Raw genomic sequence first — 27,079 nt, forward strand, 5'->3', positions numbered from 1 at the left:
TTCAATGGAAAATTCCAAATAGAAGATATTTATTTATGTTTACAGCGTATTGGGCAGGACAATGAATTGGCGTAGGTGTTTTTCAGCCTTTGTCGCAAAAATAAAAGCACATATTTTGCAAGCGAAAAAAATCACTGAAAGTCACAAAAAAATAAAAATAGTCGTTCTCGTTCACGTCTTGCAATTTCAATATATTTTAAAATATATTGATCTAATATGATGTAGCAACCTTTTAAAAGGATTGTTTTTACACCCGGCTCATGACGGCCAGGGCTGGAGGGGCCAACGTGGCAAATGCCTGGTGGGCCGGTGTCTTTTTTTATTTTGCACCATTTTACCCCAAAAAACCGGACGACAATTTAGAGAGAGCAGCCCATTCATCCGTTTACAATATAGACGGCAAACTGAACCAATCAACAGCACCGGAAGTGCGACGACGTAAGCTACAGGTGGTCAGGAGTCATGTCGGAATACAAACCACGCCAGTGAGCATAATTCAACAGCATTGCGAAAAACAGTCATTTCTAATGTTACTTTCACAAATTTTTTTATGTGAAATAAGTGCCTTGGCTCAATAAAAGTTCCACGTTGGCCTCACTTGTCTTTGGGTTTCCAAATAAGATTTATTACAAAAACAAGACAAAACAATACATTAGGAATACACATAAAGAGAACATGGTGACTCCTCGCAACTTGCACGCTGGCGCCAACTCAGTCACTGACGGAGAAACCCCGTCGGGATCGCCAGACAACTTTGGTCCCCGAAAACAAACACCGACCCGCTCGGCGTTCCTTAGGCGCCTTTCGGATCGGCGAAGGTTCCGGACTGAGAGAAGTTGTGTTTTGCAGGGCAGTGCGGTTTGGAGGAAAGGATGTGAAGGACAATATGGCTTTTGCATGTCTTGGAGTCCTTCGGTCACGCTCCCGTTGCACATGATCCCGTTTTTCTCCGGTCTGCTCAGGAAAACTTATCATTAACTCATTCACTACCAGCTGAGTTAAAAAAAAAAGAAAAAAAAAAAGGATCTTTGACGTCTTTCGCCGTCAATAGCAGTTAAAGAGTTAAATAGATTTGTGTGGCGTACCTTCATGACACCATCCAAAGGCAGTTGAGTGACAACTTTGTGGGCGACTGCAGCTCCCAGAGGGACAAATTGCTTCTCAAATGGAGCTTTCTTCGCACGGAGCGAGGGGTGCTGATGATTTAAACATGGGAAAGTTGGCAAATTCTTCCTCTAGTCCTGTTATCCCTTCCCCGAGGCTCTCATCCATGTCAACCCCGTCCAGTGACTCCCTCTCCCCCGCCTCCAGACGCCCTCTCTCCTTCCCGGAAGTCCGTCCGTCCAGAACGTCCGCAGATAAAATGTTGTAATTTGCATACGAGGCGTTTCCGCTTCCGTTTCTGGCTTTGCTGCCGGCTGTTGTGGCGCTCACGCTGTTGCCATGGTGACCGTTTCCCTGCTTGAGGACTTGGCTGGCATTGGCTTCCGTGGCCGCGATGCCGTTGCGTTTCTCCGTTAAACGGAAAACTGGCGGTGGGGAAGCGGAGGAGGAGGGGCCTAGCAAGTCCCGCCCCGCGCCTTCGCGCCGGCCTCGGTTGCGCCGACGTTTGACAAAGTGGATGAGCATCACGCCGAACAGCAAGCCCGCGAAGAAGAAGAGGACATAAAAGGCCACCAGGTGACGAGCGCATCCCGCCACGGCTCCCGCAGCGCTCGGGTCCTCGAGCGTCAGCTGATAGGCCGCTCGACGGCAAGGGGTGGGGTCATGGATTTGACCTTCCTGTTTCGGGAACGAAGACGTTTATCCACGGACGTGGAGATTTATGTGACATCGTCATTTTCTATCACGATACCTGGCATGAACAGACGTAATCTCCGAGTCCGTCTTTGGTGACGGTCACCTCCAGGTCGGGGTGTCGCTGCTTGGTGAGACTGTTGGGGGGGTGCTCCCAGCCGCAGGGCCTGGGAGACAGCTGGGCACATGGCAACAGGAGATGCAGACCCAGGGACACGCGCACCTCCTTGATGGACGGAGAACAGCGCTCTGGGGCGCACGTCAGACCACAAATCGAAATAAGCACTCAGTGATTTTGTTGTAAAACGGTTCACAAGTGGCGTATTTTACGGGCTATAAGGCGCACCTGGATATAAGCCGCAGAGACTCTTAATAAATAAAGAAAGAAAGAAATACATAAATAGATAAATAAATAAAAACAATATACAAGCTAGACTATAAGCCGCAGTTTTCTATGTTGAAAAAAAAATTGTTGTTGACTGCATGTACAGAACGATTTTGTACTGTGAATGTCTATAAAGGTACATGAACAGATTGTTAAAACAGTGCCTGTTGCCACGGCAACAACTTTGCTCATTAAAACAGAACAGACCCAAGAAAGGAAAAAAAAAATTAAAAAATCGAGATTTATTTAGCGTATTTTCAGAACTATAGAGCACCCCCTACTGGTGAAAGAAAAATCCACAGAAAAGCCGCACTGTTTTATTAGCCGTATGGTTCAAAATCAAGACAAAAAAGTAGCGGCTTATCGTCCGGAAAATACGTACTTGATATTTCCGTAGAGTAGCCCGTTTGAGTTTAGCAGCACTCGATAAATTTCAAACAGGCACGTGTGTGATGAAAATACCTTCCTGGGTGTCACATTTCCTTAAGGCTTCTTCGATTATGTCTCCATTTCCAGGGCTACACACACCCACACACACACACACCCACACACGCTTAGCACGAGCATTGCATTTTAGCGCAGCAGCTGAATTTGTAGGCTCTTGAATGGTCGTACTTACGCCACAGTGGAGCGAGCGCAGCGTTCCTTGCTCGCGTCCCACTCGCAGCCCAGTTCCCGGAATCGGGCGCACAATTGACAGCTTAAATAGAGCGTGCATTCTTCGGACTGGATGCGAGCGAGCGACAGCGGGCTGCCCACCACGGCCCAACCCTGACGAACAGGAAACCAGCCCGCCGATTAGCGCGTTACGTGCATGCCGCTAAAGACGCACGCACGCACGCACGCCACTTACTTGGTGCAGCAAAATGTTGTTGACCGGCTCTGTCAGCTCAAATAAAGGAACCTCGCGGAGTAACGTGGCATCCTCGCCAATGACCGCCACCTGATGGAGCTCGCCATAGTCTGACGATGCGACAAGCATGAACACGTGAGCGCTACGCTTCTACGATTGCTCAATATTTTTCGCTCTCACCTGTTCCGAGGTGCAAAATTGCTTCTTTTTGGTCCTCTCGGCGGCCGATCAGCGTGACGGCCAGTTGGGTGTATGCGATTCCTTTTCTGACCAGCAGGGGCGCCGCGTTGACGCTCTGCTGCATGAGGGGGTGATTCCGCACGTAGGCCAAAAGGTTGTCGGGGATTTTGAGGGAGGAGTCAAAGCCTTCGGCCTTCAGCGCATTGTTCAGACACTTTGGAAGTTGGAGGAGGAAAGAAAAGGCTATTTGTCACCACAAACAATCGACGCAGAAAATGCACTTATTTATTTCAGGAATTTGAATTGACTTTAGAGTATTTGAATGCTGAATGTTATTCATACTTTTGAAACGTTAGTGGATAAATATTGAGTGTGAACAAGGTAATAGTTATGCATGTGTCATTAGAGGCACTTTTCATTTTTTCACGTTTGTTTTGAAAATTCAGATAACATTCCGAAGATTTTAGAGCACTTTTTTTATTTATTTTAAATGCTCAGTTTCAGTGTAGGTATTATTAGTTTTAATGTTAGTTTTTTTTAGGTTTATTGAGTCTTTTTCAAGTGCAAAATTAAAAAAGAAAATTAGGGCCGCACAATAGATTAAAAAAAAATTAACAATAAAAAATAATCTCACAAAATTGGCACTGGGCAGTTTGCATTTCGGAAAGACTTGCAATAAGTTTCTTCTGAAATGTTATGTTTTTATACAAATTTGACCAGTCGGATACAAACTTAAAAAGTGCATCACCATTAAATAGTTGAACATTATCAAGGATAATTACATTTAATGAGCTAAAAATACATTGAGGGTGTTTATTAAAAAATTAATTCTTTCATTAGATAATAAAAAAGTCGGTACATTTTAAAAATCGCAACGATATCGCTATAGTCAACAAATGAATCTTGTGCGGCATTACTAAGTATTGTGTAATCAAGAAAACAATTTCCAAACTGACCTTTCTTCTATACGGACATATAGAAATACCCCCCCCAAAAAATTGTGGGTGTTATATTTTGTGACCTGCTCCGGTTCTATTGTGTGTCGGTCTCTTTAATTGCAAAATAATAGAAGACGGACCGCAACACGCGGAGACGTCACTACCTGGCCAGGCCTCGGCAAGCCCACAGGCGTGGGCGTGCTGGTTTTGTCAGTGCGCTTCTTAAACGGGCCGTTCATTGCCGTGATGATGTCCGACACGCTGAAAACGCACACAGCTGACAACTCGGGTTCCCTAGACCACAGGTGAGAAGAAAAAAAAATTGGTCTCACTGAATCGTGGATGATTTTCCAGGCCCGAGTGCGCTCCCTCATCTTACCACTGTGTGGTGAAAAGTCCGTAAAAGTGCGTGCTGCGAGCTTCTCCGGGTGAATGTCGCAAGGTGAAAACGTCCACCAGGACGTCGAATCGCTGATGTTGCAGTTTGTCCTCACACACCAGCTCCGCTTTGAGGAAGGTGGTCCAATGTTGCTGCAGGGTTCTGAGACCTCCCACGTCGGACTGAAAATGAGAGAAATATCGAATATCAGATTGCAATGTGGAAAAGACGACAACAGCTCGAGCAAGAACGGATCGCTAATTCGCCCGCTTGATGGCCACTTCAGTGAAAGATTGTTTCGGCTTGTTTCCAAAACCAAAATGATTTTGGATTCTTTCTCCTGGAGACCATCTCATCTCTTGATTCTCCAGCCAGCCGAGGGCCATCGCCGTGGCAACGAGACGGCGTGTTGAGGACACGGCTTCACGCTTACACACTCATATGATCACACAAATACAATACACAACGCCTTAGTTGGCCGCGCCTTTCCCTTTCCGCTCTTATGGCGCACCCGGAGATGAGATGCGGTGGCGCCCTGATGGCTTGTGAAGCCTGCCCTCTGCTGGAGTGCTGGAGTGTGTCGTGACTTCTGCTTTCATATCTATTTTTATAATAACCATCCGAAGTGAAAGTGAGAAAGGAAAACAGGAAGAGGGCGAAGCAAAAAAGAGGCCTGAACTTTCTTTATCTGTCTTTAGCAGCCACGTAGACGATGTCGTTAATGTGACTAAAATGCTTTGACACATTTTTAATACATGCACACACATAGTTCACGTGTCTCCAATGGCGCGCTTGAAAGCCCCACCCCCTTTAGGTTGGAGACACCCAGGTATACTTTACCAAATCTGCTCGCGGGCCAGATTAAACCCATCTGTGGGCCAGGTCCGGCCCGCGTGCCATATATTTGACACCCCTGGTCTAATTGATGTAGTTGACACAAGCCAAGCGCCATTGACACCAAGAATCGTTAAAAAAACCCAAGCAGGCTTCTCACCCGGCAAACGCGTGCCACTCTGGGGACCCGCACTTTGGAATAGAAATTGTACTCCATCGCCGCCTCATTGAAAAAGAAGTAGATCCGGTCGTCCTCTCCCGTCACGTTGTTGTCGGCCGACAGCTCCACAAAAGCTGAGCTCACAAAGTCGGGTTCTGCAAGGCAAAAAAAAAAAAAAAAAAAAAAGTGCACCTCGCATGAGTGCAACGTTTTCTTGCCTCGGCAAATCCAATTGGGCAAAAGTCTCACCATCAAGCCAGTGCACTTTCTGCTCGCTTCGGACCTGCTTCTGCTCCGGTCCCGTTGCCCGGGTGATATCGAACTCCGTCCCGCGGAAGTTGATGGAGGTGGCGGTATACAGCACGTCGCCTTAGCACACCACAGACGGATGAAAAAAGCCATTTTGCCTTCAACGACATCACGACCGGCGGCAACTCACCTGTCATGACAACTGTGAAGGGCTTCCGGGGGTCAAAGGGCACCTTCTTCCTCCCCATCTCCATGATCACCTGCCCATCGGCGTCCGTCTGCAGGGTAAAGGACGACATCTCCTGCGGGAAGGAATAGCCAGCTTGTATAAAATGATCACAAAAAAAACCCCCACAAAATATTGACCAAAACACACGCACCAGGAATGCACATTTGGGGTCGAAGGCGTATGTGCCGCACACGTAAATGTGGCGTCCATCGGCGTGAAACTCCAACAGCAAGATGTAGTTCCGGCAGTCACCCTGCAGAGGGAGACAAACAACCATCAGTCTGAGCGCAACGCCAACATGTTGTGATTAATGTACAAGGACTGAGTCCAATTAACCTCATGACCACTGACAACACATCCGCTTGGGGGCATTTTTATTCAGAGGAAGGAACAGGTTCAGCTCAATAAAATAGATTTTTGGGTCAACTTAAGTGATTTGAGTTCCATCCAAAAGTCATTACACACGAGAGTTTAACCGATATGCGATTTTGGAGGCTGAAAAAAAAACAACAACAAAAAAAAAGCTGAAATTTGGGCCAGTATGAAATAAAAAGATTGATATGCATTGTACATGAACACACATAACAGTACTCAATTAAAATAAGAAACTTTTTTAATAATAATAAAATAATAATAATAATAATAATAATAATAACAAATTAGATTTGAAGCGCCTTCCAGGACACTCAAGGATGCTGTACAGAGAACAAACAATAGTAACACTGTGAGTGTCAACGGCTCACTGTATAAAAACGCAGACTGGTGATTAAGAGTTACACATATTTCCGTTATTTCACAATGATGCAACTTGATGATGTCAAAACGCTGGAAAACACTCTGTAAAATGTATGCAAAAATGAGACAAAAACCCAAATACAGCAAGTCCATAAATTGTGACTGAAACATTAGAATTTATGCAAGACACAAATTCCTCTTTTTAAAGTGAACTACTGAAAGGTGTTCCAGAATGCAGAAGCGTACGTTGTAGCAAGACAAAGAATGACTCAGCAGTTCCTCTTAAGCAACATTTGGTTTCCGAGCTCAAGACGCCACCGTGTCAGTTCCCGTCTCACTTTTGATTGTGACACTCGCAAAACATCATCAGACTCACCTCGGTCTTTCCTTTGGTCATGCAAATATTCCTGCTCTCCTGGGGCACGTCCCAATTCACCTGAAACGGGAAACACACTCAATTGGAATCACTTTCGCATCGCTGACTCTCGCAACCAAAACAAATTGGTCGCTCACCATGCGCGGCGTCTCATTCAGCCTGTTGGTGTTCACCGCCACGATGGTGTCCCTGGCGCCCAAGTAGAGGACGCCCGATGTGGGATCCAACAGGAATGTGCTGAAGTTGGTCACAGTCCCAAACTCACGACGACCTAAAAGAGTGTCTATGAGGGGAAAAAAAAAACAGATGTGCGTCCAAATATGAAGGAATTGGTCAGCCATGAAGGTGAGGTGTCCAGAATCATTTCCACTGATTAAACTACTTAGTCAGTTTTATTTATTGCATCACTCGTGGCTCGAAGACCTTTGAAAATGAGTTCAGGAAGATGCTGAATCGTGACGTCATTTTCTTCGTCGTGATGTGAGCGCTAATGCATAGTAATTGCTTCTATAATTCAACTCCACTGCCCCTCTGTACGGACACACGCGCACACGCACGCACGCACACACACACAATAAGAAAGGTTATCATAGGTAAAGAACACTAACAAAATAAATCCAACTAAAAAGGGAAAAAAAGTGTTCTTGAAATAAAAGTGCTTTTGAAAAAAGGAAAACTAACTTAAACTAGATTTTGCGTTAAAAAAAAAAACTTAACTGAAACTAAACCAAATTATAGCGGAAATGTCCATTGTTTCCATTTTTGTCAATTACTATCAAACATGAGCTTTTGGGGTTGATTTGATTTTTTTTCTTCCTTTATGTTCGTACAGAGGAAGGGAAAGGAAAACAGTCATGCAAAAATTGTAGTTTAGTTAACTATATGCCACAAAATTTTAATTCTTATCTTCCACTTGATAAATACTCCCGATATATTAAAAAACTAAGACCAATCCTAAAACTAATGAAAACTAAAACAAAGTATTTTTGAAAAATTAAAAAAAAAAAAAAAAAAGAACAAACAGACTCAAAAATCAAATAAAATGAACTTAATTACAAAAAAAGTCGAAATAAAAGAAAAACTCATTCACATTGTCAGGCGGTAACGTTGCATAAGAGTTCAGAAGTGGCAACGAACAAAATCCAAACAGTCCATTCATTCACCGTGACCCCCAAACCACCCACCCACACACACACACACACGCACACACACCCACACACACACGCGCAATAATGCACACGTGTGACATGAGTGCTGGTGACAGAGACCAAAGGCAAGGTCTTCTGGAATGTCCTTCTGGGCCGGTCCTCAACCTGCCAGACCGCCCGCCGCCTCGGCCGCACTCCTCGGGCGACACCGCATGCCCCTTTGTGCGACAATAAGCGTGCTCAAGGCACAAAAAGCAACATTTTCTAATGGAAAAAGCTGAGGAGACGAGCAGAGACCTTATCCAAAATCCCACCCCTCACTTTGAAGAACCGACGGCTGAGTGAATAAATGAATCAGTAGTCTTAAAATATAAACATTCGCTTCCCTGGCATGAATCATTCATCCATTCATGAAACATTAAACATGACGGGCCAGGAGGGAGGCAGTCGGTGTTCGTGTGTGTGTGTGTGTGTGGGGGGTGTGTGTGTGTATGTGTGTGTGTGCGTGTGTCTGCAGGGCATTGCAGGACCGGACCAACCAGGAAGTGATTTTTATGCAGCGTGCCTGCTTCACGAGTCAATCAAGAGTGACGAGAGAGTCGGAGTGGTGCACCCGAAACGCACCACAAGATGAGACAGGACACAGCTGTGAGACACCCCCGCACCACCACCACCAACACACACACTCTGCCATACCTCCGCATGGATTACGACCCTGACTAGTGACGTAAGCAGGTGCGAAGAAATACCTGAAAAAGTTTTTTTTTTTGAAAGGTGGTTTCATTGTACAACCAGAACGACCCAACAAGTGTCTGATGAGGTCACTGTTAAAATCTGCGATGTTAGCGAGAAATGAGTGACAAGGTCAAGCATGAGAGCTCCCTTTCTTTTTCACCTCGCAAATCCCAGCTTCCAACCTCGCTCGTCATTTTCCGCTTCCCAATTCCTCCTCCTCCTCCTCCCACGACTCTCGACTCTCTCCAGGCCAGCAGGCGACTGGTTCGTGCTGATAAGCAGTAGCACTACTAATCAGGCTTGCCCTAAATTCACCCATGCCCGGCAGAATTGTGTGTGTGCGTGTGTGCACACAAGAGCCTGCAGCAGTCCTTGCAAGGGATGTATGTGCGCACAATGTTTCTCTGTGAATGAGAATCCAACGACTTGTATCTTATACAAGTCGTACCTCGGCCTACTGTTGCATAAAAAAAGACATCTGATGAGATGAAATAAGAAGAACAGGATAAATGTGGAGTTTATGTAAGAATAGTATTCGAGTATTACTAAGTTACGACCTTTAACAGTATGTTTGAATTAAATGTCCCGCAACAGTTTGCACACGAAAAAGGCCAGAAGGACTTCATCCGTCTCGGCCCAATCAAGTCATTTTATTTCCAGTGTCGGACTTTGGGTGATAGATGAGGCGTTGGACAAAACTGCAAAGTAAGTGCGGCACTTCAACGGATGCTGGCATGCAGCCGCCGCAACAACAAAAAAATAAAAATAAAGACTCACAGCACAAAGTGCACAAGGTTAATGTTAATATTCTCTCTCTCACACACACACGCTTGCACAACATTGTTGCAAACACGCCAATGCACTGTGTGTCTTTAAGAATCCCTGGAGAGAGTGCGACACAAACATCATCGCGTCAGAGATGAACACATTTTGCATGTGCGCGTGCACGTGTTATGTCACGACTCCCTCGCCCTCATCATCGTCTCCTTTTTTGCATCTACTTGAATTCCCTGAGAGCCGCACCTCTTTTACACTTGCGCACACGCAGACGCCCGGTGGTCAGCCATGAATAAAACATGTGCCAAGGGGATCAGCGTGCGCGTCTACACGCGTGCTCGTCTGTCACACACAATAGACTAGATGAGCATAGACGCGACGGCCCTCGAATAATAATCGCATGCTTTTATTTATTCAACGGCAGCGTGGCACACATAATCCTGCGTGTCTGAAAGCAGATTTTGGTAAAAAAAAATAAAATAAAAAAATAAGTACTCGCCATTCTGTACTTAAGTAGACATGGAGATACTTGCGTAGCAATGACTTCTCATCTGTATTTATTTGGCGGGAGATCAAAAGGGCAATTCCCACGATGTACGTCGAGGCTTTTCTGTGATGTCATCGACACCCTGCTCGACGAGAGGAGGAAAAAGGAAGCGGGGCTTTTACTTCCTGGTCGATACAATGGCGACCGAGAGCAGGAAACGTTCCCTGACGGCCTTCTTTTGTAAACATGAGCACGTCCGCCGTCTTTTATCAGCTCCATTCTGCCGTTTACGACACAAAGTCATTATTTATGAGAACAGGAGGAAACAGTGAAACTTCCATCTGCCCACTTTCACTTTTTCCCGCCAGTGGCACGCACCTGCACGACCTGCCTGGCAAGCGCGTGTGCGTGTGTGGGCGGGCGAGTGCAAGCCTCCGAGAGCAGTCGGCCCACGTAAGTAAAAGTGGGTCGCCGAGTGGGGTCAATATTCATTCACAAGCATTGTGGCGCTTGATAAGGTTGGTGGAAATCAACAGAGCCAGTCGGTGAGATAACGCAAGCAAAAAATATTGATAGTTCAGACCGTAAATTCAGGAAACAGTCAACTTGTCTTTGAAACAAACATATGCCTTGGCTTTCGATTTCAGGCTTAAAATGGCTTTCGTCATTTTAGCTTATTGCTAACAAACAACGCTAAATTCCATAGACGTGCTCACAAATAGCCTCCATGTGATGGTCTTATAAATCTTGATTCGATGTATCGTTGAATGAAATCCATAGAGAAACACATGTAAACAGATAAAATAACAATACTCACAGGCATATGTTCTTTATCCCCTGCAAAGAACAATTAATAACTGTGGCTTAATGAGACAGCAAATTTTACTGCCCCCCCCCCAGTGACCAAAGTGCACATTTAACTTCTCTACATTCTATTTCTGTATGTTTTTTTTTTATTACAATACAATACAATCCAACTTTATTTATATCGCGCATTTCAACATTATACAGTGCTATATTTCTCACCAGAAAACACATTCAAATATTTTGGCTGGTTTTTGGTCCAGCATATTTTTTGCAGCGTCAGCGTACTCTCACATGATGCTGAGTAACTGCAATGTGTGCATTAGGACCGTCCATATCTGAAAGCCCATCACTAAAAAAAAGCAGGTTCTTCATAAAGTATTGAAAAGATGAGTCTTATTTTGCTCACTGAGACACGCCCTTCTGAGAGCGGCTGTCCCATTATGTAATCAGATCAGTCATTCATGTGTGAAAGCTGGCGAGCAGGAACACTCAAAATAACCCGCACGCACGCACGCACGGCTGTTGACAATCGGGGCGCGCTGATGGTTTCTTCTGTCCCCTCGGCCACTTCCCTGTGCGTTCCTCAGCGGCGATGGCCGTCGATGAGGCGGTCACTCATCTAATGAGCCCTCATTGCTAAGATGAACCGCCTCTCATGAGAAACGTCCTCCCTCGACCCGCTCACACCAACTGTCTGCTTGATTCAAGCCAAAGCGAGAAAGATGGACCTCCCTTTTCATCTCCTCTCGTACCGACGAGACGTGAAAGCTCATCTCCACTCGGGCTGTCATGATTTATGTCAACCTGAGGGACACCGAAGCCTGCTTTGCTCATGTCTTGTCAGTTTGAAGCCATTGTCTTCATTTCAAGTCCTCAAGCTGAATGCTAATGCTAATTAGCATCTACGTTGCACAAATGGAACTTTAACATATATGTTGACAGAGAATTTAACTGAAATAACAGACATTTTTTTTTTCCTCTACGTCGAACTGCTAATATAAGTGCCGCACTGATGAGCTGAGAGAGGAGCTGAGACATCTCAATCGAGGTCCTACACTAAGCTTTTTTTGGGTATGCAATGTTATGACGGGCGCTGGTTAGCACGTCCGCCTCACAGTGCAGATGTCGTGGGTTCGATTACGGCCTTTCCTGTGTGGAGTTTGCACGTTCTCACTGTGCCTGGGTAGGTTTCCTCCGGGTACTCCGGTTTCCTCCCACGTTCCAAAAACATGCACGGTAGGTTGACTGAACACTCGGAATTGTCCCGTGTTTTATAATTGAATAACAAGACTCTCTCCACTGTTCGAGCAAGTGGAAAGCAACCGCATTTAATCTGTTTTACCCCCTGCTGTCAACATCAGATCTAAAAGTAAAAAAACCTGCTCCACCACCCAAACAAGGACGTGTGTCAAGTACACACTCGCACACCACAAAAACAAGTACAGCTGAGGCCATCCCCGCACAATGCGGAATTCCAGTGGTGCAGCACGGTCCAAGTTTTGGTTCTGCATCACAACACAACACAACACACCGGGTTGTGTAGTTTAGGTTCACGAACACACACGAAGGGTGGAGCGCAGTAAATAACGCTCAGATAGAACATGCCGTATTTGCTCGATAACCGTCAAAGCCTTGCGTGCAGATTGCATGTTTTTTTTTGTTTGATTAACACAACAGGTGCTAACTGCTTCACAATGGCTGATCTGACAACAGGTAGTCAGACACGCAAACACGCACAAAAGAGCCAAGGGAGAATTGACAAAATGACAAAAGGCTGCAGAAATAAACGAAACGAAAGCTGTGTGATGAAAGTAGTGAAACACATAATTGGATGACGTGTGTATTTCAAAGGTTACAAAAGTTCATTTTCAATTCTTTGGGGTTCAATCTGAAATTTTACCTGCAAGAGCAACAACCCGAGCTTGATGGGACTAAATTGCACGCGCACGCGCACGACGAACAAAAGCTCCCTGACTGTGCGCGCTGCGTACACACACAAAAGGTCATCTCCTGTGTCTTTGTTACCTGCGCACAGTAAAGTCACACCGCCCGCAACACGAATACGACAACTCGAATGACGACGCCTCCGGCACCTCACGCGATCGTGTCATCGCCGCCACTATTGTGTTGGCACAAAACGACTCATGGGAACGTCGGCCCATGAAGTCGATGAATTAAGACCTCACAAGACACTCAGAGCGCAACTGTCGGTGCGGACTGACAAAACATTTTTGAAGCGCAGTTGCATGTGACAGAACAAAGGGAAGCGGCACACGAGAAAATCGGTTGCTTATTAGACAGCCGAGAGCGTCGTAAGCCATGAACACGGTTAATCATTTGTCAAACAAGTTCAGACTATCGGGACTGAACAGTGCTGCCTATTGTGTGTGCATGTGTGTCGTGGTGGCATAAAATGCAGGGCGCACACACACACCATGTCAATGTCTTAGTTTTACGGGCGTTATACGTCATACTAAAAGCTTATTAAAGGATGCCACGCCCGGAAATTAAATCTTAAATCCACACACGCGCACACACACTAACCCATATGTTTCCAAGGATAAGTCCACACTAACTACGATGCCTCCCTAATGCTAAAGCCAAGCTTTTAAAATAACGTACACAAACACAAACCCATTAGCAGATTGTTTGGCAGTCAGTTTATAGCAGAGGCGTCAAACTCAAATACACAGTCGGCCGAGTGGTATGTACTCACCAGCTTCAAGTTGCTCACTTCCTGCGGAAATGCCGAACGGTGCCCAAAAACCGCAATGATTATTTTCTCCGTTTGCCCACCTTAGCGAGCTCATGTTCGGCACGACCGCAGTATACGTCATCAACAGTATTTTTCGAGCGAGCGCTAGCATCTGTGATTGGCTGAATGTACGTGGCCGGAAGTTACAAATAATTAAATAAACAAGGGTAAACTACCAGACTCAAGCAAACATTTGTGGATTTGTGTAAAGTGGCGTCTTCCGCGTCAATCAAAGCCAGCCATCACAGGCCGTGCAAAGATCCTATTAAAAATAAGAGCGCTCACTCGCACATGCGCTTATATATATATATATATATTTGGTCGATGCAGTCCTTGCTAAGTAACCTGCAAATAAACACACGAGACAAGTGGGACGTATTTCTGACAGTAATCAGCAAAACGGCCGCAAATCCGTCGGGACTTGACCCGGTTAGTAACGATTACACTGATGGATAAAAACCCACTTCCGGCCGTGATTAGTCCATCTTTTTTTTTAACTTTCCCGTCCATCATCTAACATCAGCAAAACTCAGTGAGTGAATGGCCACCTTTGCAAAGTGTAAATCCAATGACAGAATAAATGACTTCTGCCGGACTACAATAATGCTAATAAAAATCATAATGGATAATACCAGACGAACTACGTGACCAACGGACGGATGGACTGACCAAGCAATAATTGCAGTTTGGCTCAGCTTGAAAAAAAATGATGGATGACAAAAAACGGATTGCCAAAATTTTGTAAAATGCCCACATGACCGACCTATCTACCTGGCAGTAAAAAAACGTTTCTCGTCACAAACATCTCATTTGTCCGAGGCTTTGATCATCTAAGATGAATTCATGCTTGTAATGCATACAAGCTAATTCTGTTGCATCCATTGTGAGTCATCAAGACAAGAAGCATTTTTATCTCATCTGGACTTCGGGGATCTGATGTGGGTTAATGGCGTAGCACAAAAAGCCGAGGAGGGGAGGTTGTTATATGAAAAGCACTTAAACTGATGAGGTTACTCAAGATGCTCCTTGACGTCACAGTGCCAGCGGGCGGAATATTACTCCAAAGTCAAACACGCTTCCGTGCTAGCAACCCATTAACTACCTTTATTTCCAATCATTTGGCTGGCAAGCTGCACTTCTTGTTTTGCAACAAGTTCACAGCAGTGACGTCACGCTTATAGGAGACACATAAACCTGTCACAATATTTACTATATCAGCTTTTCTCGCAATGAAAATAAATGGAAATATTTTTTTCCGAACTTGATAAATGGTCATTTCCATGCATTTGTTTACAATTTGTCATCTACATTCAGCTCCTCTGCTTTGTTTACACTCCTGTCCACCAGCTTGCTAGCCAGACATAAACGCTAGCAATGGAGCCGATTTTGTAAACAATTTAAACGTTTGACTGTTTGAGTTTGCTTCGAATGTGCCCCGTCAGTTCACAGGCACGTGCAACTCCCTCGTAGTTCCCTTGCGTTGGTGAGTAGATCAGCAGCAGTGAACAATAGAGCTAATAATAGCCGAGTAGCGCTAATGCTAGCCGGCACAACCATGTTTGGCTAACAACAAAACGGTGCTGTTTTCATTTTTTGTTTATGGAATGAAATGTCAGTTCGGCACACATTTGCTATGCCTGTCAAAAATTTAGAGAGACTGGCGACTTTCAGGGCTTATTTATAACTTCAGCGTTTATTTAGGAGAGTATTGATTAGAACAATTGGGAAAAGAGCCTTTGTTGCTAGCCTATTTTACGTTAGAAAAAGTGTCACGAGTAAACAGCCAACAAAATTCTAAAAATCTTCAATATACTTGAGAATTGGAATTGCACGTAAAAGGATGTACTTTAATTATTTTTGCTATTTTCATTTGACAGGCCTCTCAATACACACCTGCCTAACATTGCAACGACAAAGATATAAGTATGCTACGCCTTAAACAACGGGGGGTGTTCCCACCACCAGTGCTGATCTGAGAAAAGCAGTTTAGGTCATTTCTCCCCTTGGTGCCTCCAATTTCCACCTGACACTCCAATTAAAAGCAACCACAGTAAAGAATAGGGGGGGGGGGTTCGGAAGGGGAGGCACAGAGGGTGGGATTTAATGAGAGGGTTTGTGCCGCCACGTATGCTCACACACACACACACACACACAACGACCAATCCTGCTTGCACCAGCAGGAATTGCTAAACAACACGCACTTTTTTTTTTTTTACGAGGCCGTACAGTAGCACTTAGGCACGATGGGAAGTTGTTGTGTGAGTCCGCGTGTATAATGAGGAATGCTTGTAGGTTTTCCTGTGTCAGCCTCAGCCAGTTTCCTGTCATTAACGTTTTCCTTAGCGCCCCCCCCCAGCCGACGCACAAATATTGCAGGTTTACCTTCGAGGACGCATTACTCAGCGGTGTGTCGCAACCGTGTTTGGGTGTGTGTGTGACTGTGCGCTTCGCTGAGCTGCAAATGAGTTCAAGTGCATCTTTGTTTTCTATCCAAACCGGTTCGGCCCAAGGTGCTCGTGCAAACAGGTTGGTCCTGACTGGAGAGGGAAAGTGTGAGCGTGCATCCAGCTGCCCCGCGTAGTCGCCTCCAAAAGGAGGACGCAAGAAGCCCTTTTATCACCAGTATTATTTTTTTTCAAAGCAAAAATGATCAAGTAGAATGAGACAAATGCTTCAGTGTATACCGGCCCAACTGAGACTTCAAGAGAGAGAGAGAGCGTGAGCAAAAACACGGAAGCAACGCACGTCTGTGTGAAGAAGCAATTGAGAGCTAAAATAAGCAGATTCAATTGTGTTTAATTTGAGCAAAGGGATGAAGTGCAATAAATACATCCATCTCTCTCTCCGTTGCGACCCCAAACCGAGCTCATATGTGAATTTGCTTCGCGTGAAAATCTAAGGAAGGTTCCGGTACGCTGTGTAACAAAAGCGGCCTTCTCAAGATTAAATGAAATGCATCTCCTGGTGTTATAATCGAAATAATTCCCCATTTAATAATGTGGAGACCCATGACTATTTATCGGCTAACGTATGCACAAATCCGTTTTTTAATGGCTAAATTTAGCGATTGTGGCTTTTAATACACTGGAGTGTTTTGTAGTCCAGAAATTACGATTAGTGGATGTGAAAAGGAAATTAAGCAGTTAATGAGCTTTTAGCTGTTAGCTTCTCGTCATCAATGGACGCTTTTTCTTTTCGGATGTTGAAATGCAAGGACGGAAGTTCTTTTGAAAGGATGCAGGGACGGTCGGGTATGCAGGCTGATTATTTTATGAATAAGGACGGGGGTCGATGACTGAAGGGTATCGAGATCACAGACAGAGGACAGAGGAGGGACCGGCGAAAAAGGGTTAAGTGCTCATTTCCACGTAATCGTAACGGTTCTCCTTTTGTGTCACCTTGAGAGGCCGTAAAATCACAAAAACGCGATTAACATGATTGAAATTGCCTCCAGTACAGAATCATCACAACTACATTTCAAATCAATAATGTCCCGGAGTTGCCTTGATTTGATTAAAAGAGATGCAAAAAAGATGTCGGACTTTCACAGAGAGGTTGATTAAAAAAAAAAAAAAGTGCCACAAAGCTCTACTACTTAAATGTTGCTGGTTGTGTCTCGGTGGCCAAAACCGCTCTCAATAAATAAGAATTGGTTTCACCTTCTCTCCGATGGGAGAGCGGCGAAGAGAAACAGGGGATGCTTGGAAGGAATTGCAATGAGCAGATGATTAATGATTTGAGTGCAATCTTCTAAGACCCGCTTTGCTTCGTGGAAAAAAAAAAAATGAATCAAGACACTAGATAAACATCAACAAGCGACACAAGATCTGGATTTGGATAAGTGAGTGGGAAACAGAGCGAGAAGAATGGATGGATGAATGTGGTAGGATGTGGATTAAGATGGGGGCGGGAGGGGGGGGGGGCAAATGCCATCTGAGCACTGCTTTGACCTTTTCAGCGCTTGTGTTTGAACGACACAGAATCAAGCAAGACAAAGGACGATGACGACCAAAGAACGCCGAGTCACGATCGTTAAACGGGCCCGTGTAGACTGCGTGGCCTTTTGACGTCTGACTCGAGGTGACCTTCTCAGAGGAGGCGGGGTTAATGTGTTGGGCCATAAACAAAAAGTCTCTGATTAGCTTGTCATTCGTTTTAGAATGTAACACACAAAAAAGATGTTTTTCATAATTAAACGGAGCATTTACAAATTTCAATAAATATTTTACATATTTTGCTAAACACTCAAGAACAGTAGTACATGAGTAAAATGGTCCCTAATTTCCTTTTTTTTTTTTTTAAATGAAACTACAGCGTCCGAGAAAGAACAACCAATCGGCGACAACAAAGGTGACACAAGAGATGTCGATAATTTGCCGTGTGCTCGCGGGCGCACTCAAAGTAGGCACCACACGTTGAGCCTCACGATGACCTGTTACTTCAGCAGCTTTGCTGAAACTGTAGCGGAATATCTACCTCTGGAAAACAGAAAAAAATGTCATGACAGTACAATGATAAAACTAGCAAACAGACCTCAAGCATCGGAGCAGATTCAGAAGAGATGTGGAATTAGCAAGTTTATCACCTCCTTTTGACTTTGAAATTACAAAAACAATAAATGAAAAATAACCAATCCGATAAAAATTCATCTTCATTCATGCTGCCAACATCGCGAATGCTGGTTCATGTATCGTGCTAATGCTAGCTTTGATTTGCTCGCACTCCAAATCAAACAAGAACATGGTCTCATATTTCTTTTGGGGTTATCAATTGCCAATAAATAAAAATGGAAAGCATGCGATTGAACTGATTTTCAAGCAAAATTGAGATAAGGAAGGGCCACTAGGAGGTCAGACAGTGAAAGTGTCTCAGAAGGGACTAAAACAGATGCGAAAAGCCCTCCAACGAAAACCACACTGGCTTCTTTCAGAACCACGATGATGAGAAAATAACGGGCGGAGGGTAGGAGAAGAATGACACGCACGGATAAAAAACACGTCTCTTGTCCTGACATCCAGCAGAAAGCGTCCCTCTTTTTAATCCCCACTCGTGTGACGACACAATCCACAGTAAGGTCACGTGCGTTTCGCCACCGCGAGTCTTGACAAGTGGACAAAAACACCGGCCAGCAGCATCAAATCCTCCTTGTTGCGCTTTTGGAATCCCTCCCAGTGTCAGTTTTCATCTCCATCCGCAGCGCTGGAAGGCACATTTCTTTCAGGGGGACATTTTTTTTTTTTCAAAAGGAATCACCATCCACGCCCACACATACACACTTTTGGCCGCTTGCCAAGTGAAAATGTTGGCACTGAAACACACGGAAACAATCCATGATGCATCTCTGGAGCTTTCTCGAACGACTCCCGTTTGAATAGAAAGTCCACGAGCCCGCATACGAGGATGAAAAAAAATGATTCTGCCTGGCAGTAGATGGACACCGGATGGCATTAAGCACAACATAATGCCCGCTAATCGTGTGTGTCGGGAGCTCAACTGTAAATGGATCCGTGCAGCCGCCGCCCCGCTGGGAGCCTTCCGACCCCCCTTGTGGGGCTAACGAGTTTCACGTGACTGGCCTGAAAAGGGCCACTCGAGCAGGGGAAGCATCTAGAACACGGGTGTCAAACTCAAAGACACACAGATTTTTTTATTGTAAATTTTTATTATAATTGTTTTTTTATTAATGCAATACAAGGTTTAGTTTTTAAAATTACTATTATCATTTGGAATGTAAAATGGCATAGTAGTCATTTGGTATATAGCCTTGCGGGCCAAATATAATGACACTGCGGGCCAAATTTGGCCCGCGGGCCAGAGTTTGCCACCTATGATCTGGAAAAACAGAGACCAGCGAAAACACCGTTTAACGCAAGTATTACGTTCCTGAGCCACCGGCAGCTGAAACTTGTTAAAAAAATGGAAGACAATCGTTGCACATGAAATTGAGGAAGCAAATGAAATAAAATGCTTCAAGCTGTTTATTTTGGCACTCTTAGTTTAAGGTAACTGTAAAGCTGACACAAATAAAAATTAAACATCTACTTAAACAACATAATGTTAGAAGAATTTAACAAGTCTGTTAGCTCAATGCTAACATATAATGCAAAACTGCCAGCGACAGCTAACGGAATTAGCATCACTCTGTTTTCACTTAACCACGCTGCGGTCCGTTTTACGAAATCAAAGCACACAAATTTTACTTTGAAACATTTCAATGGTCTGCAACTGCCTCGTGTTGTATTGCAGTTTCTAATTGCTTTGCCGATACTGTACTTCGGCAGTCGTACTCAATCTTGGGGAAAAAAAATGTTCCGATACTAATACACTGATACCACGTTATCAGCATTCAGGGAGGCGACACTGCGCATTGTGGATCCGGATGTTAATCTTGAGACTATGGGGTGAGATTTGAATCAAAATTATTTACGTATAGAAATATAACCGTGAGTAACACGTGTTTTTCATGTCCACAAGTACAGTCAAGATATTATTTTTTGTTGTTGTGTGAGCATTTATCATGATTTATCATTTGTAAAGATTCAATTCTGCTTGTGACTTGTTAACTGTGGGTTTCTGTCAAATGCCTCAAGCTCCCTTTGCTCTGACAGTTTTGCAGCACAAGAAGGACATCTTCGGGCTTCAAGGTAAAGTAAGCTTAAGCGAAACAAATAGCGGTCATATTTATTTTCCAGACTTCTGTTAAATCATCACAATAGAATATCAAAAAAAGGTCTTGTTTTCTGTTTTGCAATATTACATTTTTCAACGGAAAACGGGAGATGAGTCGATCACGTGCAGTGGACACAGCAACACTGCCGCCTAGTGGTTGGAGGACTCACAGACCTTTCGACTGATGGAGGTCTGAAACCTGCCAGAGTGAATATCTTGAAACTGTGTGATGTTTGTCTCAAAAGGAAATGTGCGTGCCCACAGAGCCACAAAGACACATTCAACAATTCACAAGCAGAATTGAATATTTAACAAATGATAAATCGTGGTAAATGCGCACACATTAAAAAAAAAAGGTGTAATTGCGCGAATCATTTGGAGTTAAACCTGAAACGAGTTGTGCTTCGTTTAAGTGAAATGTGTGGCAAGATTGTTTAAAAAAAAAAAAAAAAAAAAAACTACTTCAAATTACTAATTTTATTCCCGTTTCAGACTCCTCTTCCCCATCTTGGGAATTTAGGTGACAGTGAACGAATTGGAAGTCACAGTTTTGATTCAACAGCAACTGACCGGTGCAAGATCGGCAGCTGACCACATTCTCAGAAGCGCTGCTATGGAGATTACAGCATTGATCAACTGGGCGAGGACCCGCTCCGCCAAAGTCTCATCTCAAAGTTGATTGACTTTCACACGATTTCAACTAACATTGTGCTAAATGATGCCCACTCAGCATCCGTTGCAGCCTTGAAGAGGGATTCCCCCATCTGTGGTTTCTCATTTTCCCCCTCAGATAGTTGTTGTCTTTTTTTTTTTTTAAGTTTTTCCTAGCCCTGCTGGGGGTTAAGATCGGGGGATGTCTTCGATATTTGTCAACTGTGAAGCCCTTTGAGCTTTTCTTGTGATTTAGGCTAAATAAATAAATTGGACTTGACTCAATAAAATAAAAATGCTGGTTATGACGAGTTGTAATTTCTTTTTTTTTTTTTTTTAAATGTGAACTTTTGAGTGTAACGTCTGCCATTTTCAAGACAAGTTTGTGTTTTTGAACAATATTTGAGTCAAACATCGTTCAGCAGTGAAAACCTTTGCAAAGGACGAAATATTTATCGCAAGTGTATCTCGTGGTCAATGTCCCTTAAAAAGATATTTTGAATCCAAGAAAACATCAACTTACATTGAAGTCCGCTCACAGTCGCTGCCCAGGAGGCTCCAGGGAGCAGACAGCACACCGGGAGCAGGATGAACATCACGCCGGCAGAAGTCATCCGAACTCGGCTTCTGTTCCGTCCAAGGGTCGGCTGGGGGTCCACTCGCTTTGGGATATTTATTCCACTTGCAGTGCCGTTTCTTCAGCTAGCGGGGCATTCTCGCCTTGATTCTTGACCGAGTAAAGAATTGCACAGGATGATAAAGCCGCGCGCGATTCCTGTTAGAACAACTCGTCCAGAGCTGCCTCCACATTGCTCGCGTGCGTGCGCTCCGCAGCTGCAGGAGGAGGACGAGTGCGCGGTGCACTCATTGCAAAGGTGTCTTTTTGTATCACCCCCTTCAAAAAAGATGCTGAATTGTATTACCTGTGGTTAGAAACTACAACAAAAGTAATCCAGAGTGGTGTCATCGCGTAATGCTCCGAGGAAACACACGCTTAAATACGCGGGTTCTGTTTCGTAAAAAAAATAAGTGGGGAAATTGAAAAGAAAACAAGAGAAAAAAATGGAAGAGACAACGTTTGTCGTGAAGGTCTGCGCGCAGGCAGACGCGAGTGCTCAGTACAGTTCGAACGCCTACATGGGGATGGAAGACTCCGCCCCCCCCGGAAGAAGGCGCGCAGCACAACAGGTAACAAAAACATAACGTAGAAACCAAACATTTATTTTGCATAAAATGTTTCTGAAACTTTTTGCATTAAGCACCACCTCAAAAAAAGGCATTTAACAATACTCACAAGGATACGGTATGAATCACAACTATCAGTGCAGTCGCCAAGGGGAAGCCATTGCCTTTTCTTCCTGCTCTCAGATAAATGACGTCTTCGTTGCTGCCCGGTACTGTTTTGCTGCAGTTTAAGTCCGATAAAGAGCGGCAAGACCGAGGGAGCAATTTCACGGGGCAAAGCTGCAGACATGTCCCCTGAGTCTGGGACAAAAGACTTGGGGTCACGTTGGAGCCTGGATTAAAGGTTTTGAGAGCCCAAGATGGTGTGCGAGGAGGAGAGGGGGTCAAAGGTCAGGGAATGACATGAAAGAAAAGCCAAAAACGGCCAATATCGCTGCCTCCAATCTAGTCTGATTAGAGTCGTGTCTCATCTTAAAGCTGAAATGTCACAAAAAAAAGACTTTTGTCAAATTTGATTTCGTAAAAATCAGTTTATAATGTACGTGGCTGCCTGCTTGTGGACAGGAAACGACAAATTCCGAAAGGTATAGTACAGAAAGTCTGACTGAAACCAAATTGTACGAAATCCAAAACAACAATTCTTTCCAATAAGAAATAATGAAAATTAAAACACCCCAAAATATTGACAAAAAATACATTTTACTGAAAACAACTCGGGGTTTGCATGAAAAATATTGTGAAATAAAATTTTGTGACTAATGAAATGGATATATGAACATTTAACAGACAATAACAAACCTGCTTAGCACCAATCATAAAAATTGGGGTCACATCACACAGAATTGGATCTTAAAGCATTTGATGAACAAAATCATCCTCAAACGCATGAATTGTCACTCAGAAAAATTGATGACATATCTCCGCGTCGCAAAGATTGTGCATCTTGCCTGAAATCTCCTGGGAAATGACGGCTTTCCTCAAACACAAAGGAACCCCGCTTTGCACCACAAAAGCTAAGAAGACATTTTCAGGCCACTAAAAGACTCATCCAGGGCCGAATATACCGACCAATGACACGTTCAGTTTACCATTGCGCCTCCTACCACATTCCGCAGAAATTTTCCTAAAGTGTCCCTTTGTGGAGGATTGATTCCGCAGCAGATGGTGATATCAATTATTGAACTGGAGAGGACGACACTGGCCTCAATCACATGAAGTAGAAGATGCCAACTTCGCCTCCTTGTCTCGCTCTCTATTTACGGAATCTCCGCATCCATCCATTCATCCATCACTCACACCCCTGAGGTGTCTGTGCTCTCGTTGAATGTATGCGATCTTTCAACGTGACCTAAATACGGCGCCCAGCGAGCCCTCCGAGTGCTATCCCACCATGCAGCAGTGGTCGACCTTGTAGCGATCCCGATGCAAATGTCCCCTTAATCCAATAAGGCCACCCTGACAGCGTGGAAGGGGCCGAGGAGGGTTGGCCGCGAGGGTCGCAGCCACCCGAAAACAGGATTGAAAAAAAATAAAATGGATCGTGGAGAATCAAACTGGTTGGTGTTAATTCAAAAAATTACATCAAATATATCTGTTAGCGTCATTACTGTCCCTGAAGCTCTTCTCTGTATCTTGTTTTGATATCACGCAGACTTCATACCAAAAAAAAAAAAAACTGAATAAATGAAGAAGTGGACCGTTGAGAAACAAATGCTATTAGCTATTAGCGAGCGCTGTATCATGGTCGCTAAATTAGCTCAACTCACCACATAAGAAGCAGTCGTTTAGACAGTCATCAAGTCTTCAAAAAAGAAGCGTCAAGATGTCGAATAAAGCTAGCAGATGTCAAACGTTTCATACAACAAAGAGAACGGCAAGTCGTGCGGCTCAAGCAACCAAACGTTACCTTAGAAATGCCCCCACTAGCTTAATGCTAACGCATAATGAAGAACAGCGTAGACGTGCTAACGATTAGCATTGCCAGTCGCGCTGTTTTAACCCATTAGGCCACAGGTGTCGAACTCAAGGCCCAGGGGCCACATCTGGCCCGATCAATGCAAATTATGTTCATTGACGTTGTGTGTCTTGCTAAAATAGCAAAATTGCAAATTGTCCTCCCTGTTAAAAACAATGCAATATTTGCAGTCATTTTTCTTACCAATCCCGCTTTTAAAATTAATGTAATATTTGATTTCAAAATATGGTGTTCGCAAATTCGTTGTTTTCATCTCATTTGAGGGAATCGGATATTTATTTGCGTTCACTGTTAAAATCGAAGTTGTTCACCACGTGGCCTGTAACAAAAGTTTTCACACCCATGCGTTTAGGCAATGGACAGGAACACTTCGAGACAGACAATCTCACAATACTCAGAGGGATATATTTTTGATCCTCTGCAAGAAAACAATTCTTCTTATTCTTAGGATGAAGTTCCTCAACAAACTCATCCAAGCTTGCTTGTCAGGCTGTAACAGAAAAGCAGCTTCCTTCAAATTGCCCCTCTGTCAAATTTTAGAAGCCATTGTGGCCCGCCAATCAAAAAGTTTGCCCGCCCCTGTTCTAAATGAAATAAATCTACTCCACTCCTGTTAGAATGAGGTGGAAAAGTATTTTTCAGGTAGTGAAATGTAACCTGACAACGCTGGTGTGTCCCCTTGAGCAAACGGGGGTGAGAGAAAAAAAAAAAAAATGTCAGAACACATTTGAGGCGTTGACTCACTTCTAATGTCGACACTTTTGATGTTCTGAGCATTTCAGTGCAAATGTACGTGCTTGATTTTTTTTTCTTTTTGTAAGTATTGCAGGCTTCCATCTCCATGCCAGTCTTGCCTAAGCTTCTCCTCCCTGAAGACAGACGCAAAGTAGGCTTTGGGGGTGGTAAGCGATGCTGATGGGCGGTGGAGAGAAAGGTGTGAAAGCACACACACACACACACACGCACACACACACCAAATCCCTCCAGGCTGCTGCACGTTTTAATTGGTGTAAAAATATTTGCATAAGGCCAAATTGTTGCAGGGCAATTTATGCTCACACGTGACAAAATTTGAAGAAGCAACCGTATGGATTATTCTAATATTCATTAGTTGGCCTTGTGAGCACCCTCGAGAATCTCTTGAATCCGGCTGTTTGTGTTGATTTAATTAATTACCACCAGGTCACGTGTTCATTATAAGAACAAAGATAGATGTCTTGATAGAGGGTCTTTAGGGGGGGGGGGCTTATTATTTTATTGATCAGTATGCGTTGGACTACAAATGCTTTTTTTTCACCGTATTTAATCACTGGTACAAAATCCTCTATTGCTGAGTACATAATCACGATCCTCCTTTTTGCTAATGAAGGACTATGAATTCCTCTCGCCTGTTATGCCCCCCCCCACTGCATGCACCTTGTCCCCCACCTCCATCTTCCCTGCACACAGCCAAAAAAAAAAAAAAAAAGAAATCTGAATCCCCCCCATCTCTCTCCCTCTCTCGCTCTATTGATGAGGGTCTCTGGGTCTTTTGTTCATCCGCCCGCTCATGTGGCCTGCTCCCGTTGCCGTGGCAACCGGGTGTTGTACACACGTACCGTTGAGGCAGACGAATCGTGAAAGGGAATGGGATGTACTTGAGAGGGGAAGAGCGTCATAGTCATAGTCGACGAGCGATTCAAAGACGCTCGATAAGAAGCGGTGATCATTTTGCGGCTGAAAGAATAAAAAAAAAAAAAAAAAAAGCGCTGCAATGACGCGGAATGTAAAGAGACCTCCGAAAGTTGTGTCCAAAAGAGCCCAAATTTAGTCAAAACAAGAGAAAGAAGGACGAAGAAACAATAAATATGGTCTTCCTCCCACCAGTTGTCTGTGTTTGCCGTGTTCAAGGCCCTGCCGGAATCCAAACCCCGCAGACAAGCGGCCATCTGCCATCTTGGCTCCGGTCCAATGAAGCAGTGCTGAGCCAGAACGGCGCCTGCTTTCGCGCAGTCCAAGCACTTACTTTTTAGATTGATTTTATTATTATTTTTTTTTAATTTCTAAAAGCATCCATCTGCTTCCACGCTGCGCGATAGTTTTTACAATATGCTTGGAATCGCAAAGCGAAGAGACAATATCAGATCAAGTGTCCTCCCCCAAAGGCGATGGTTACATAGAATAACAATGGTGGTTATGATAATAATATGTGTGTGTGTGTGCGCGTGTGTGAGAGTAACAGAGTGAGGGTTTTATTCATCTGCGAGATTAGTGGATTTAAAGCGAGATTAAATTCAACACCAAGCAGGCGCCATCGTACAGATTGACACGAGTGTGCGAGAGCGGCCCGAAGTGAATCAATTTGTCGTTTTAATTGTGTCGTAACAAGCAAAGAGCGCACACTAACTTTCATCATCTTTTTTTTTTTTTTTTCAGTCAACCTGATTTTGCATGTGGCTTCCTGTTCAGTGCATCAATGATTTCTGACATTTCCTTCCGTGGGGGAGGGAGATTGCGCTTAAGTGAGTTTTGCAGTCAAGTAAGAAAAAAAAAAAGTTCCTCCAGACAGGGAGGGGATGGGAACGTCTTCCACTGGTGCGTGGTGGCCTCTGAGAGGCCTTTGCGTTTTCAGCTTTCAAGTTTCTCTAAAAAAAAATTGAAAATATGAGAGAAGAGCTGCAGGGAAAAACACACTGACAAAATGACTGGCTCGATACAATAAGTGAAGCGAAATATCTCAAATCACTAAAAACGCCCCGAAAGTATTTTAATGTGAGTAAATTGTTTTGCACGCGG

General features: G+C 44.1%; 2 protein-coding genes across 3 annotated transcripts in view; one reads left to right on the forward strand and one right to left on the reverse strand.

Annotated features, from left to right (window-relative positions):
* Positions 1 to 22,293, reverse strand: sema4f (sema domain, immunoglobulin domain (Ig), transmembrane domain (TM) and short cytoplasmic domain, (semaphorin) 4F). Its single transcript, XM_088294380.1, has 15 exons — positions 21,668 to 22,293; positions 7,253 to 7,398; positions 7,116 to 7,175; positions 6,156 to 6,257; positions 5,966 to 6,077; positions 5,776 to 5,895; positions 5,527 to 5,681; positions 4,533 to 4,714; positions 4,318 to 4,447; positions 3,216 to 3,429; positions 3,036 to 3,145; positions 2,802 to 2,953; positions 2,645 to 2,700; positions 1,856 to 2,046; positions 1 to 1,782 (listed from the first exon to the last, which is right to left on the reverse strand). The coding sequence occupies exons 1-15, from the start codon at positions 21,756 to 21,758 to the stop codon at positions 1,162 to 1,164; spliced, it is 2,442 nt and encodes an 813-aa protein (XP_088150506.1). The 5' UTR covers positions 21,759 to 22,293; the 3' UTR covers positions 1 to 1,161.
* m1ap (meiosis 1 associated protein) overlaps positions 22,271 to 27,079 on the forward strand; it is a 20,091-nt gene continuing 15,282 nt past the window's right edge. The window contains exons 1-3 of one of the 2 annotated variants that reach the window (XM_088294381.1): positions 22,316 to 22,332; positions 25,126 to 25,238; positions 26,720 to 26,805. In XM_088294381.1, the coding sequence (XP_088150507.1) occupies positions 26,760 to 26,805 (46 nt within the window). In that variant the 5' untranslated portion in view covers positions 22,316 to 22,332; positions 25,126 to 25,238; positions 26,720 to 26,759. Of the gene's footprint in view, positions 22,333 to 25,125; positions 25,239 to 26,719; positions 26,806 to 27,079 lie in introns of both variants that reach the window. The other variant, XM_088294382.1, reaches the window with a different exon arrangement.

This window comes from Idiotropiscis lumnitzeri, chromosome 4 (genome assembly GCF_059441095.1).
Source record: "Idiotropiscis lumnitzeri isolate Australia: NSW breed Sydney's pygmy pipehorse chromosome 4, RoL_Ilum_1.0, whole genome shotgun sequence".
Taxonomy (NCBI): domain Eukaryota; kingdom Metazoa; phylum Chordata; class Actinopteri; order Syngnathiformes; family Syngnathidae; genus Idiotropiscis; species Idiotropiscis lumnitzeri.